A 13,794-nucleotide genomic window follows, 5' to 3' on the forward strand; every position below is an offset into this window, starting at 1 on the left:
TAATATGAAATTTGGAGACAGATGGCCTGAGTTTAGATACTGTTAGTTACTACTTCTGATTTCAGCTTTCAGCATCACTTTTTAAAGTTTTTCAATTTTTCTTTTCTCTTTTTAAATTTGTGTGCCCGTCTGCGTGTCTTTATGTGGAGTATATGCCTCTGACTGCAGGAGCCTGTATAGGCCTTCGAGCTGGAGTTACAGGCATTTGTGAGCATCTGATGTGGGTTCTGGGAACTGAATTTAGAACATCTATAAGAGCAATATGAACTCTTAACCACTGAGCCATCTCTCTAGTTCCTAAAATCATGTGTTGCTTTTAGTTCACAAAGTTATTTCAAAGGTTAATAGAGACACTTTGAATAAGTGGGAATTAGTTGTAAAGTATAGTCATTATATTCTTTCCTTTTCAGCAGTGTTGATAGAGCTCCCACACTATCTGCTCCTCCCCAGAACTCTCTCTCTCTCTTTTTAAACTTTATTTAACGTGCATTGGTGTGAAGGTGTCAGATCTCCTGGAACTGGAGTTACAGACAGGTGTGAGCTGCCATGTGGGTGTTGGGAATTGAACCCGGGTCCTCCGGAAGAGCAGCCAGTGCTCTTAACTGCTGGCCCATCTCTCCAGCCCCGCCCCCCCCCCCAAAACCATCAACTCTCATGGTGTAGATTCTGAATGCTATTTACCTCATACAACCTGGCGTCTTTGACGCTTGAGCCCAGTTCTTCCACACTGGCGTGGGTGTGCTGCTGCATCTCCAGCTGCAGCGCCACACTAGGCAGGTCACTACCCCACTCTGCTCGTTCCAGTTCCATCTGAGACAATTAAAGCGCAGATGTGTTATAGCTTGCAAAGGACAGGAAAGTGGTCAGAGTCAACATCTGGATGAGATCACTGGGAATAGAGCCCAGTGTAGTAGCGCATGCTTGTAATCTCAGAACACGCTTAGGATTTCTACGTCAGTCTGGACCTTGACTTAAATAGACAAAATGGCAAGGGGTAAGAATTGGGCATCTAAACCATCTCTCTCATCCCATGGCATTTTATAGGAAGATACACTACAAGCAACCCTTGAGGGCCTAGAGAGGAAGCCCCACTAACTACAGCAATGGCGGCCTGTGAGAAAATAGTCCTGAGTTTATCAGGCAGAAGTGGGGCTTTGTAGAGTCACAGACATGCCCAAGCTAAATAGTGAGACCCTGTCTTAAACAAAACAACAAATCATCAAGAGTCTCTTAATTTCAGAGTGGATTTTTTAAAAAAAGGGAAAAGAAAAAGAAAAAAGACACATCTAAAAAATATTTTGATTCACAGCATCAGTGACTAGCCAACAGAAGATTTCTTCCCCTTTCTTTGTCTTTCCCCCTTTTCTCTTCCTTGAGATGGGGGTCCTATCTGGCCTGGGACTCATCACCTCCTGTGTTAGCCTCCTGGGTCCTGGGTTTACAAGGACAGCCTGGCATAGGACAATGTCAAATTTGAGCTATTAACCTAATATATTATTAAGTAGTACCACTGGACTTGTGGAATAAATTTATCAATCTTGCTTAAATTTAAGAGGTCTGATCAAAACAACAAAAGCCAAAGAATACACTCTCCTACCCACAAGGAAACGTCAGAGGAGACAACTGAGCTACATAGATACTGCAAGTTTCCCACAAGCTACCACTTAGGGCAGGTTAACAGAAGGTAACAGACTCCCCAAGAGCTTCAAGTCAGAAAAGCTGGTGCTATGCAGTGTGGGATTGTGAACATCTATACTGACCCTGTCCATTTAAAATAGAAGGAGAAAGGAATCAGGCATGATGGCATATGCCGAAATCCCAGCACTAGGAGGCTGGGGTAGGAAGATCATGAGTTCAAGGACAGCCTAGGCTACACTAACTTCCAGGCCAGCATGGACTAGAGTGGAGGGGCAAGGGGTCATTTAAAGAGAAGGGATCGGTTGCAGACAGGATCGATAATTACGGTTTTCTCTACCAGGAACAGCTTTCTGGATATACACCCACCTGCATCTCTTCCACCCAAGAAAGTAGTTCATATACAAATCGGAGACTGCCTTCGTCTTCAGAGGAGGAGACAGATACAAGTTCAGTCCGGGTCATAGGTTTTCGAAACCAGGAGGTAGAAGAAGAATGAGTTGTCTTGTTCATGGGTTCTGCTTTCAGGTGAGTAGTGGTTAAAGTAGAGGGTGGGACCAACTCAAGTGAAGTAAAATGGCCTTTCCGGTATAGATTTGTACACTCCAAGCGCAGGGTGACCAGCTCATCCTGCAGACGCATGACCCTAGAGGAGAAGAGGAAACTTAAAACATGCTTAAAATAAAACTGTCATTATCTATTTAACAAGCACATGATAAAAATAAAAATGAGAGCACACCAGGAGAAGTGTTCTGAAAAAGTGTTAACAGGAATGCAAAGTGGTATTTTAACATCATCTAGTTTGGAGTTTTCGAGGCAAATGCCAAATTAAAGTGTTAATTGGAAGGAAGTAACATAATATCTATGGTTCCTGAAGGTCATCATAGACTAAATGCTGGATTGCCTCTCTGTGGATCTCAGTTTCCTCATCCACAACATGAGTTCACTAGACCACCAGTGTTTCAAGGTCAAATGTGTTAGCACACCTGTGCAGGACACTCTGAAATAGAAAGGAATATAATAAGATGGCACAGTGACCCAGAAATATTCTACAGGCACTTGGTGGGAAGGGTGTGCAAAAGGAGAAATTTACTGCAGGAAATTTCCTGCTTAGAGTACATGCACGCAGTATCCCAGAAACAGAGTTCTGAGATTCAAGTAAACTCAGTACCTGGCTCTTGTCTCAGTCTCGATCCTTTACCTCACAGCAAGCAAGCAAGCCCTCCCCATGAGCCCCTTCCTCCTCACCTAAAGGCCAGCTCCTCTAGCTGGTAGTAATTCTCATCCCGTAGGATCTGGAGATCCACCTGCAGCTGCCTGATGAGACCTTCGCACTCTTGAATGTACATGATGACATCTGACTCACACTGGACTGGCTGTCCTGATTCCAGGTGTGCAGCATCCTGAGAAAGAAAGAGTATGGGTGGGGCAAGCTCATTGCTCTCACCCACTAGGCTGGAGGGAACCAAGAAAAAGGAAGTTACACAGCTGGATTCCTCAACTGCTAATGCTGACTGTTAGAGCAGTCTCCAGTGAAAAGTGGAAAACAGGTGACATAAGATGTAAGACAAAGCAAATACTTACAGCCTGCAGTGTATTCTTAGCTAGTGTCAGTTTTTCTTCACAGTTCAAAGCACCATTCTGTATTTTGTTTGCAATCTGCAGCAGCAATTCCAGCCTAAAAACCATAAAGGCCATAATGAAGTCCAGGACTCAGAGGAGCCCCTAAGGAACGCCGGACTGCCTCCCGGACCCACCTCTCCACAGCTGGCCGTAGGGACTTCTCTCGCTCTAGCATTTCCACGATGAGCTTCCCCCACTCCTCTTCGACATGGTTAGGGTGGCAGCCGTGGGGCAGTTTAATTCTGCCAAATTCAATCCACACCTGAAAGAGACACTCTTCAGTCCCCAACCACAGGCCTGCCCGCTGGCCTGTTTTCATATTTTGCTTCTTGGTTTTTTTTTGGGGGGGGGGGGGGAGTGGGGGGTTATCTAGTCAATCAGCAGTTTTCCACACTATCTAATATAGGATAAGAATAAAACACCTGACAACTTAAGAGGCAAAACATTTGTATCTAAGCTCTAATGTGCAAAGACCACTTGTTCTAAACTGTTCCATCCTTTCTATCACTTCTAGAAAAAGTCTTCTAGATGAACCTGATTCTAGCAAGGTTAAATCCACCCAACTCCTTAGTTTCAAGTCCTGTAGGAATCAAAATATGAATAGACATCTCCTGTCTTCTCATCAGAGGGAAAGATTTAGTTTCCCTTTAAAAAGCAAGGAAAAAAACAGATTTCTGAAGAGACAATGTTTTTCAATGACTCCTTTAATAATGACAGTTTGTTGATGCCGTTCCTTTATCACAGATCTCCACGATCCGCCAAGGGCATCAGTCCCTTGGTAGTGATAAAAGGAGAACATGAGGAACCTCTTAGGAAGCAACAACAGTGCGAACTGGCAAACCCCAAGTCTTAACCCAAACAGGCCTCCTTACCTCTAACAACTTATATAACTCTTTGATTCTTCCTTTCTCTCTCTCCTTGGCAACAATTTCTGTTTCTTTGAAGTGTATATATTGGTTATAAAGTGCCTACAAAAATTAATATTTGATGAATGAATTAAAAAACTTTCACACCACCTCCCCAAAGCCAGCAGCAGCACACTCTGAGGCTCACTCACAGAGAGAATTTAGAAAAAGAAACTTAAATCCATGCTTTTACCTTTAATTCAACAGGGTTCTGGGGGAAAGATTTATCTGACATCAAGATTGTATGCTGTCTGATCCAGGGAATGAGTGAGTCCACTCGGCTTTGGTATTCTTGCCACCTGGAGTCCACTTCCTACAGACAGAAGGCAGACGTCATAGAGATATTTGCACTTTCCAGCAGCAGCACAGGATAAAGGGCTCAGACCACCCCATGCCATACAGAACCTTCTTCTAATTGCCTAGACAGATATCTAACTTAATCCTCAAAGTCTCAGTTTCAAAGTACCCCAAGGAATCCCAGGCTGCCACTCAATATCCTGACAGGTAGGAAGACTATATATAAACCAAGGTGATTCTTCACATTGTAATTACAACACTTGGGAGACTGAGGCAGCAGGACCATGAGTTCAAGGCTAGCCTAGAGCTCACAGCCGTGGTGCCTAATCAAACCTGTATCAGTAGGCAAGAAAACACTGCTTCATCTTGAATTACAGCTGGGATGAAAAGAGCATTCTTTGCTGGCATTTAACATCAAATGGTCTATGTTAGATGGTATAACATGAGCAACACTGAGGCTCATTCCTACGACATTGTCCATTATGATAGAGGTAATGTTGACTCAGGTGGTCTTTGTAAATACAAAAGAATTTAAGTAACACTAGCTAATGAAGGCACTCTACCTCAACGAATCAAGGTACTTTAGGAAAATGTTCTTTTACCGTAGCACTGATCCCTTCGCCACCCTCAGGGACTTTGGGGAAGGCATCATATATTGAAGACACATAAGTGATTACAGACTTTTCATCTGGAGATGGTACATCCACATCTGAGAGAAAGGTAGAATTTCTCGGTCAGAACAGGGGAACTTGCCAGGAGAAGGAATTAGGATAACATGCTAAATGTACTTAAAATTCAGTACTCTCACCTTCTGCATCCAGCAATCGCGTGACCCCGAGTCTCTCAGCTACTTCAAAAGCCTGCTCCAGATTTTCCCGGTTACTCTGGATGTGCACTCTCTCCATATCCACCAGATCGGGTCTGTAAAAGTCCACCAAGGCCCGGGAAAAACCATCATCTACACAGCACATGAGCTCACACAAGGAGAACCTAATGTTCCCAGAATGCAAAACACTGAATGAATTCGAGAGAAAGCAGGAGGAAGGGGGATACTAATCCTGAGCCTGGTTTTAATTGCACACCAGGCATCTAATGCTACCCAATTCCAAGTCTACACAAATCTATAAACTAGTACAAAGTGAAAATTGATACATGTGTATGACCACTCAGAGCTCAAATTATTTTTGTTCTTGTGGTTCAAACTCCTATCTTCCTTCCTCGAGTCATTCCAGGTCAGCTGTTGCTCCTTACTTTGATCCAGCCCCTCTTCAGGCCCTACTTGAGACACTTTGACCCCAGAGCCTGCATGACTCACTTTTGACATCCTCATCTAAGAGGCTATCTCTGGTCATCTTTGTCCAATGACCATAACCCTATAACTCTGTCCTTCCACCGCGCCTGCTACTGTATGACAGCACCCAGTTCTGTTTACTACCCATCCTCCTCAGCAGACAGGCAGCTTCCTGAAAGCAAGAACGTCGATCAGCTCACTCCTTTGGCCAGTGCCTAAACAGTAGGGCTCAATACAGATTGCTTTCCAAACAAAGCAGTGACTTGGGGTCTAATCCTTGGTGGAAGCGATATGAGATGAGAAGAATTCCTTCTAAGAGCACGAGATCCCACTGTACGTACCTGTACCTGTGTATCAACGCATTGAACATTTTCCCATCACTCCAGCAGGAAGAAAAGTTGGTGCATTTGATCCCTGTGTAACCAGCCGTGACTTTCTGAGTCCACAAGAGTAGTTTCTCCTTGGCAGACATATCCCCTGACTCCCCACTAATGTAGATGTCAGAGATCTGCAAACAGATGAGACATGGAATAATTCCTTCAAAGATGATGAGGTCTCTTGTCTTTCTCTTCTCTCTAGTATGACTAATAAAGGAAGAGAGACCCAAAGCTGGCTGGCAGCACTGTTGGTGACAGCTCCAACAGATATTCAACCTCTCTGATAGTTAGAAAAACACAAATTAAAATTTATCAAACTGGCCTGGCCATGGTGGCTCACGCCTTTAATCCCAGTACTTAGGAGGCAGAGACAGCTGGATCTCTGAGTTTGATTATTCTATTTCTTTTTATAAAGTTTAATGACTATTTTCCAAAGACTTCTGGCCTGAATATGGGCTATAATTTGTAACCAGTGATTTATCATTAGAGTTTAAGATCTTTATAACTTTCTGCTGTCTCATGCTTACTTTTGCTCAGTAAACATTTTTATATAAAATATTTTGTATATATTCTTCATCATTTCCTAACAAGTTTTACGTATTCTTTAAGACTGAATTCAAAACTGACATCTAGCATAGTTGTATTGTTTTTAGTCTACATACTATGCTTGCTCGCACATGGTAATGTCCAATATTGAATATTCTCTCTATTTATTTTGTTATCATTATAGACCAATCAGCCTTTTCATAGGATTTGAGTGGGATTTTTTCGGTTTGGCTTGGTTTGGTTTGTTTTTTTGAGGCATGGTTTCTCTTTGTAGACTTGGCTGTCCTGGAACTTGTGTAGTGGATAGCCATATAATTTCACCAATAAACTTGCTCTATAGCCCAGGCAGGTCTCAACACAGAGATCTGCCTGTCTCTGCCTCCCTAGTGCTGGGATTAAAGGCGTGTGTCAACACCACCCAGTTGTGTGTGTGTCGGGGGGAGGGAGAGGCATGTGCACAGGAGTCCTCAGAGTCAAGGGGTGTCAGATACACCTAGAGTTGGGATTATAGGTGTTTGCCTGTTGTGGGTGCTGGGAATTGAACTTGAGTCCCCTGATAGAACAGTGAGTGTGTTAAACCACTGAGCCATCTCTTCAGCTCTGCACACTTTTATTATAAGAAACAGAAAAGCTATTTGGAGACACTTCTTAAAGTGTAACACCAGATCTACTTTAGAGAAATAGGAATGGAGCAGAAGAAAACGTGCATGTCTGTAATTCCACAGAGACCTGAGTTTGAATCCCACCCTCCCGGCTCCAAGGTCAGCTATCACAGGCATAAAAACAGGAGTGATGATAACCATCTTTTCAGAGGAGATATGGTAATCTACCCCAAACTCAGGGTTATGATAAAAAGATCTTGTTTCTCTCTTCACTGAATGATGGTTTTCCTTTAGTAATTCTTTAATGCTGACAGCCCTGACAACCTGTATCATCATTTAACTGGATGCTATTTTGTACTACCAATTATTAATTCTTATATTTAATTTTATCTCTGAAGACCATAGGTTTCTGCTGGGTGGCAGTGGCACACCTTTAATCCCAGCACTCGGATCTTTGTGAGTTCGAGGCTAGCCTGGTCTACAAAGGGAGTTCCAGGAAAATCGCAAAGCTACACAGAGAAACCCTGTCTCAAAAAACCAAAAAAGGAGAAAGAAAAAAAAAAGACTATAGGTTTCTCAAGGGTTTGAGCAACACATGCTAATACCAAAACTATCTAAAATGAGGGTGAGCTCCTGGTCACCGGACACATCAAGCAGCAGCTCAGATGTGAAGAAATAAATAATGTCCAGCTCTGAGATTCTGAATACTGCACACACTCGCCTCATGTGCTGATCAAATAGTGAGGACTTCTTAATTAATAATTATTCAGTTTATAATGAAATAGTAAAAGTAAATAAATGAAAGCATCTGAGGGTAAAATCTATCAAGAATCTAGCAAACTGCAAATTCAAAGTGGCGTATAAAGTTAAACAAGTTTAGTGAGCTAATGGTGACCAGGGCCTCCTCACAGAAGCACACTCACTAATGGTGACAGCAGGGCCTCCTCACAGAAGCACACTCACTGATGGTGACAGCAGGGCCTCCTCACAGAAGCACACTCACTGATGGTGACAGCAGGGCCTCCTCACAGAAGCACACTCACTGATGGTGACAGCAGGGCCTCCTCACAGAAGCACACTCACTGATGGTGACAGCAGGGCCTCCTCACAGAAGCACACTCACTAATGGTGACAGCAGGGCCTCCTCACAGAAGCACACTCACTAATGGTGACAGCAGGGCCTCCTCACAGAAGCACACTCACTAATGGTGACAGCAGGGCCTCCTCACAGAAGCACACTCACTAATGGTGACAGCAGGGCCTCCTCACAGAAGCACACTCACTAATGGTGACAGCAGGGCCTCCTCACAGAAGACGTGAGCACATTAATACAGAAAACTATAAAATAATCTTGATTAACACAAAAAAAAAAGTACAAGAATTTGTTTTCAGATGACTCATAACAGGAGACATTTAAGAGGACTGTGACCTGAGACAAATGGCTTATGCCTGTTACACTCTGTTTTCCCATATGTAACAAAGGACAAGAAATTCCTCCTGGAGTATTTAAACAGATGAAGTACCTGGAAAACATATTCTGTTACAATAGTTCTGTGGTGCAAACCTATAATCGCAGCACTTGAGACACAGAGGCAGGAGGCTTGCCCCAAATTCAAGGCCAGCTTGAACTACACAGAAAGTCACAAGCTAGACAGCAACAGTCAATGAGACACTGTCTCAAAAATAAACAATAAATCCAGTATACCAAGAATAATTTTAGGTTTGAGTATTTGGGAGAAATAAAGCATGGTCATATCCACAGGATATCTACCTCCTCACTGTCTCTATCAAATGCAGGGTCTAAGGCATGGTCATATCCACAGGACATCTACCACCTCACTGTCTCTATCAAATGCAGGGTCTAAAGCAGCCAGCTCTCCAGTGGCGAGAACAAGGGAATCTGACAATAAGACACCTCCGACTGTCTTATACTAAATTTAAAAAATTCAACTCATAATAAATGAGATTACAACAAAGGATCCATCCGGTAGGATCTCAAGTTTACTTGGGATTTTTAAATCTACAATAGTGTAAGAGTATACTTACTGCTGACTACTGTTTTATAGATTCAGTAGAAGAGTGCTCAGTAAGTTACACCAATTATTAAATACTTTATTATTACAACAGGCTTTGTATTATGTTATATAAATTTACCCAAGTATGGGCAAACAAGTGATCGGTGCAGTTTAAGGTGGTCCAGGTTAAACTATGATGCTTGGTAGGTTACATGTATTAAATATATTTTTAAATTACAGTGATAATACAGTTTCAAATTAAATACATAAATCAAATTGGGATATAACCCTGTTGTAAGTCAGGGTACTTCTATTATTTTAAAAATCAGGGCCAGAAATTTTAATACTTAATTTAGGATTTAAAAAAAATCCTGCAAACTGACTAAGCTGCCAAAATGTTTGAAGGCACACTCAAAGAACAGTATGGAGAGTTTGCATAGAGCCCAGGAAGCCACTTGTGTGTCAAAGTGAAATGAAATGGTAGCCTAAGCAGCAAACTGATGGGTACAGAGTTCTGCCCTTTGTCAGGAATTCAAGCTAGTGCACTTTGATAATGCCTGATAATAAAATGATTCTACAAATCTTTCCATCATTCACCCCCTCTCTGCTGACTCCATATTCACCTGACAATTTTCAGATTATTATTTGTTTCCCACATATGCATACCATAAAGCTAAATGGTTACTGCAGATACTCAACAATTGACAGTTAAAATTCATTTTGTAAATATTTCAGATCCATCAATTGCTTTCAAATAGAAACTGTGTGAAACTATGCTATAAAATTCAATCAATTCCAAGTTTGATGGAGAGAGCTATGAAGCTGAAGCGGGGACATTGTACCCAAAAGCCAACGTTCCTCTGGGGTCAGTATGAATTTACTCCCTAAAGTCAACTCTATTTCCATTCCCTTTAGCGATATTTCTAGACTCCTGTTTTAATGGACAAATGTCACTAGACACTGACATATGCCCATCATTTTCATTGTGGCTGCTTCATGTACATAGTAAGAAGGATCAGGAAATAGATTTGGTGAAATGAAACAGGGGAAGAATTAGCAAAATGAAATTTGAGCATTTGAGTTCTTTACCAAAAACTAAGTTCTAATTATTTAACCAAAATAACCACATTCATCTCTCTAATGACATCCCCTACCTGCCATTCCCAGCTTCAGTCACAATGCCTTGCTGTGCATTGCACTGAAACTACTTTACAAAATTATGTTATATGTACATAAGTTCTACCTGCATGCATTATGCACCAAATGCATACAATGCCTAAAGAGGACATTGGAACCCCTAGACTGAACTTGGGTCCCCTAAAGGGCAGTCAGTGCTCTTAACTACTAAGGCATTTTCTTCAATGCATTGAAACCACTTTAGTGAAGAGCTTTACTTCAGATTTTCAACACAGGTTTAATGAGACAAAGAAATGTTTGGCTCCCTTGGGGAAGAAAAAAATACCATGCTTGGATTACAACCCTTTCTAGATTGTAAACTGGTTGTAAAAATATGATTACCATCACAAGCATCTCAGTAATTAGCTGAGGCTTCTGTCCGTCTCGTCATGTAATACTCTCTCTCACGTGCTATGTGTCCCATCACTAGGTCTGCAGAAGATTTACTTTAACATTCAAATGCAGAGATCCACCTTCCAGTTCAGGGAGTTTCCTTCCCTGGCTGAGTGGTAATAAGATAGCCTCAAAACCATGTCAGAGACTACATGTGTCTGCTCGATACTCCTATCATATACTACACAAGGTTCAGTTAATTTCTTCTCCAAAGCATTCCCACAAACGTAATATATCCCAATAATTCTATAAGCATTACCAACATCTTAACCTTATGCCAGGTAGTATAGTAAGGAGTTGATCCCCAGAACTCAAGTAAAAAGGTAGCCGAAGACAGATTACAACAGGCTCTGTGACATGTTGCCCACATATGATAGTAAGTCAACTTCAAAAGCATAATTAAGTCTGAGGCTTTGTTAGCCTGGAATAAAATTGCACTGTGTGCACTGTGGTAGGAAAGAAGGCAGGGGAGCTGCGGGTGCCAGTATTTGGGTTTTATTGGGTAAAAGAGAATATCCGAGGCAATTTTTATTTTATTTTTTTAATGGGTAGATGGTGGAGATAGGAGCTCACTGGCCAGCTAGACTAGGCAACTGGTAAGCTGTAGGTTTAGTAAGAAACCGAAAACCAAGGTAGAAAGCAACCAAGGAAGATGCTCCATGTTGTAAACCTCTGAATTCTATATACATGTGCACATATATACATGCATACATGCGCACGCATCCCTACATATATCCATACCCCTTCCACAAATAAAATGAAAAGCAATAATCAAGTTTGTTGGAGCCCACTAGGTTTCCTAGTGGCTGTACACAGCAGAACTGCCTAAGAAGTTGTTTGGACCATGGGCCTGGGTACCAGATGACTGTAACTAGCAAAGGGGGAGGGTCTTTTGCTCCACCCCTTTGCTACAGGCCACAGAAATATATCATAAGAACTCAGCTGGAGGGATCAGGGAATTTCTTCAGAGGAAGACAAATTCCAAAGAGTTTTTGGTGTTATTTGGCTTGTTATATATCAGCTGTCTTCTGTTAAGAAAATCATGTGTGCCTTCATAGTTTTCCCAATTGACTTTTCCCTAGAAGGGCTAACAGTATGGACTGATCACTCTCTGGACCTACCCATTCCAGGAATCTGGAGAACAGCCTCAGGAAAAGCTTTCTCTGGAATCAGATATCACTTTCAAGGACTAACAGGAGACACCACCTAGGTGAGGTAATAGCTTTACACAATTTAGCTCAGACCCTCCCGTTTTATACCAGGACTTCCAGGGCATGGAACGGAGAAGAGAAAAGAGAATGGAAGAACTAGATGGGTAAGAAATTGAGAGGAACAAACTGAGATGGGGAAGAACTAGATTGAAGGGCTAGAAGAGAGTACTAGAGGAACGAGATGGGAGATGAGGAAGAGTCAGATGGGGAAGTCCTAGCTGGGTAAGAACAAGCTAAAAAGGCCCTAGATGAGGCAGAATTAAGATGAGAGAATTAAGATAGAACTTAGAGGAAGCAGCAGATAAACAGAGAGAAATCAGGCAAGAAAGGAGCTAGGCACGAGAACAGAACTGAAACTGTGTAGATAGGATGTTATGCCAGAGGAACTAAAAGCAAGTGGACTATAGAGCTCGGTGTGCTGAGATTCTATTTCCTGAAAATAGTCCTCGCCTTTAAGTCCTCTCTCCTGAGCCCCTGGGATGTATAATATTAAGGCTGGTCCCGCTAATATTATACAAGACCCCTTGACATTGTTATAAACAGAACTTTGGAATAAGGTCTGAGGTGGTGGAAAGGATCCAGGCCCACACAAGTGTGTTCTCTTAGTTCTCTCCTCTCTATTTCTAAGTCTCTTATCCCTCATTCCTCAATATTTTCTGGGGTAAATAAGTGTGAGGGCTGGTCTACCACACAAGTCAAACTATGTAATTGATTTAGCATTTTTGTGTTATGTTAAAATGCTATTCTAAGGGGCTGGAGAGATGGCTCAGAGGTTAAGAGCACTGACTGTTCTTCCAGAGGTCCTGAGTTCAATTCCCAGCAACCACATGGTGGCTCACAACCATCTGTAATGAGATCTGGTGCCCTCTTCTGTGTATATAATAAATAAATAAATCTTTAAAAAATGCTACTCAAATGTTATCTTTGCTATCGATACAGCCATGCTTTTTTTCTGAATCTGGGTCTCCAAAAATTTGATTCCTAACCACGAGAATCTAGCTGTGTAACACCATATTAGGGACCACTACGGGAGCTTTGTAACTAATATAAATAATTTTAAAAGCATCAATCTGGGGCTGGCAAAATGGCTCAGTGGGCAAAGAGCACTTGTCACCAAGCCTGACAACCTGATTTAAATTCTCCCAGAACCCATACAGTAAAAGGAGAGAAATGACTCCTCCAAGCTGTCCTCTGACCTCCATACATACGTGAAAACAAACACACATGCACACACATGCACACACGTGCACACGTGCACACAGAGATGCGTGTGCAGACCAGAAGACGTCCTCAGCTGTTGTTCCCCAGTTTTGAAACATCTTTTCTGTTTTGTTTTCTTTTTAAAGACAAGATTAGCTGGGCAGTGGTGGGGCACCTTTAATCCCAGAATTTGGGAGGCAGAGGCAGGTGGAACTCTTGAGTTCCAGGCCAGCCTGGTCTACAGAGTGAGTTTCAGGACAGCTAGGGATAGACAGAGAAATCCTGTTGGGGGGAGGAGGGGAGGACAGGAAAGGATCTATTGCAGGCCTGGAACTCACTGGCTGGACCGTTTCCACTTCCCCAGCACCGTGATTACAAGTCACCATGCCTGGCATTTTATATGTAAGTTCTTATAAGTAATTTGATGCCCGATAAGCAATAATCATAATAACAGCCCAAAGAATCTCAGGAGGATCGAAATTTACTGTGCTTTGCAAAGATCAGTAAGATTTAGAAATGAGCA

General features: G+C 42.2%; 1 protein-coding gene across 16 annotated transcripts in view; it reads right to left on the reverse strand.

Moving 5' to 3' along the window:
- Nucleotides 1–13,794, reverse strand: part of Macf1 (microtubule actin crosslinking factor 1) — a 343,882-nt gene that overhangs the window by 162,230 nt on the left and 167,858 nt on the right. For all 16 annotated transcript variants that reach the window (XM_036178125.1, XM_036178128.1, XM_036178123.1 and 13 more), the window contains 10 exons: nt 6,093–6,259; nt 5,269–5,381; nt 5,063–5,169; nt 4,357–4,476; nt 4,131–4,226; nt 3,393–3,520; nt 3,220–3,313; nt 2,884–3,038; nt 2,005–2,281; nt 682–810 (listed from right to left, as the gene is read on the reverse strand). In XM_036178125.1, coding sequence (XP_036034018.1) covers nt 682–810; nt 2,005–2,281; nt 2,884–3,038; nt 3,220–3,313; nt 3,393–3,520; nt 4,131–4,226; nt 4,357–4,476; nt 5,063–5,169; nt 5,269–5,381; nt 6,093–6,259 — 1,386 coding nt within the window. The remainder of the gene's footprint in view (nt 1–681; nt 811–2,004; nt 2,282–2,883; nt 3,039–3,219; nt 3,314–3,392; nt 3,521–4,130; nt 4,227–4,356; nt 4,477–5,062; nt 5,170–5,268; nt 5,382–6,092; nt 6,260–13,794) is intronic.

Source organism: Onychomys torridus, chromosome 2 (assembly GCF_903995425.1).
Source record: "Onychomys torridus chromosome 2, mOncTor1.1, whole genome shotgun sequence".
In the NCBI taxonomy this organism is placed as follows: Eukaryota; Metazoa; Chordata; class Mammalia; order Rodentia; family Cricetidae; genus Onychomys; species Onychomys torridus.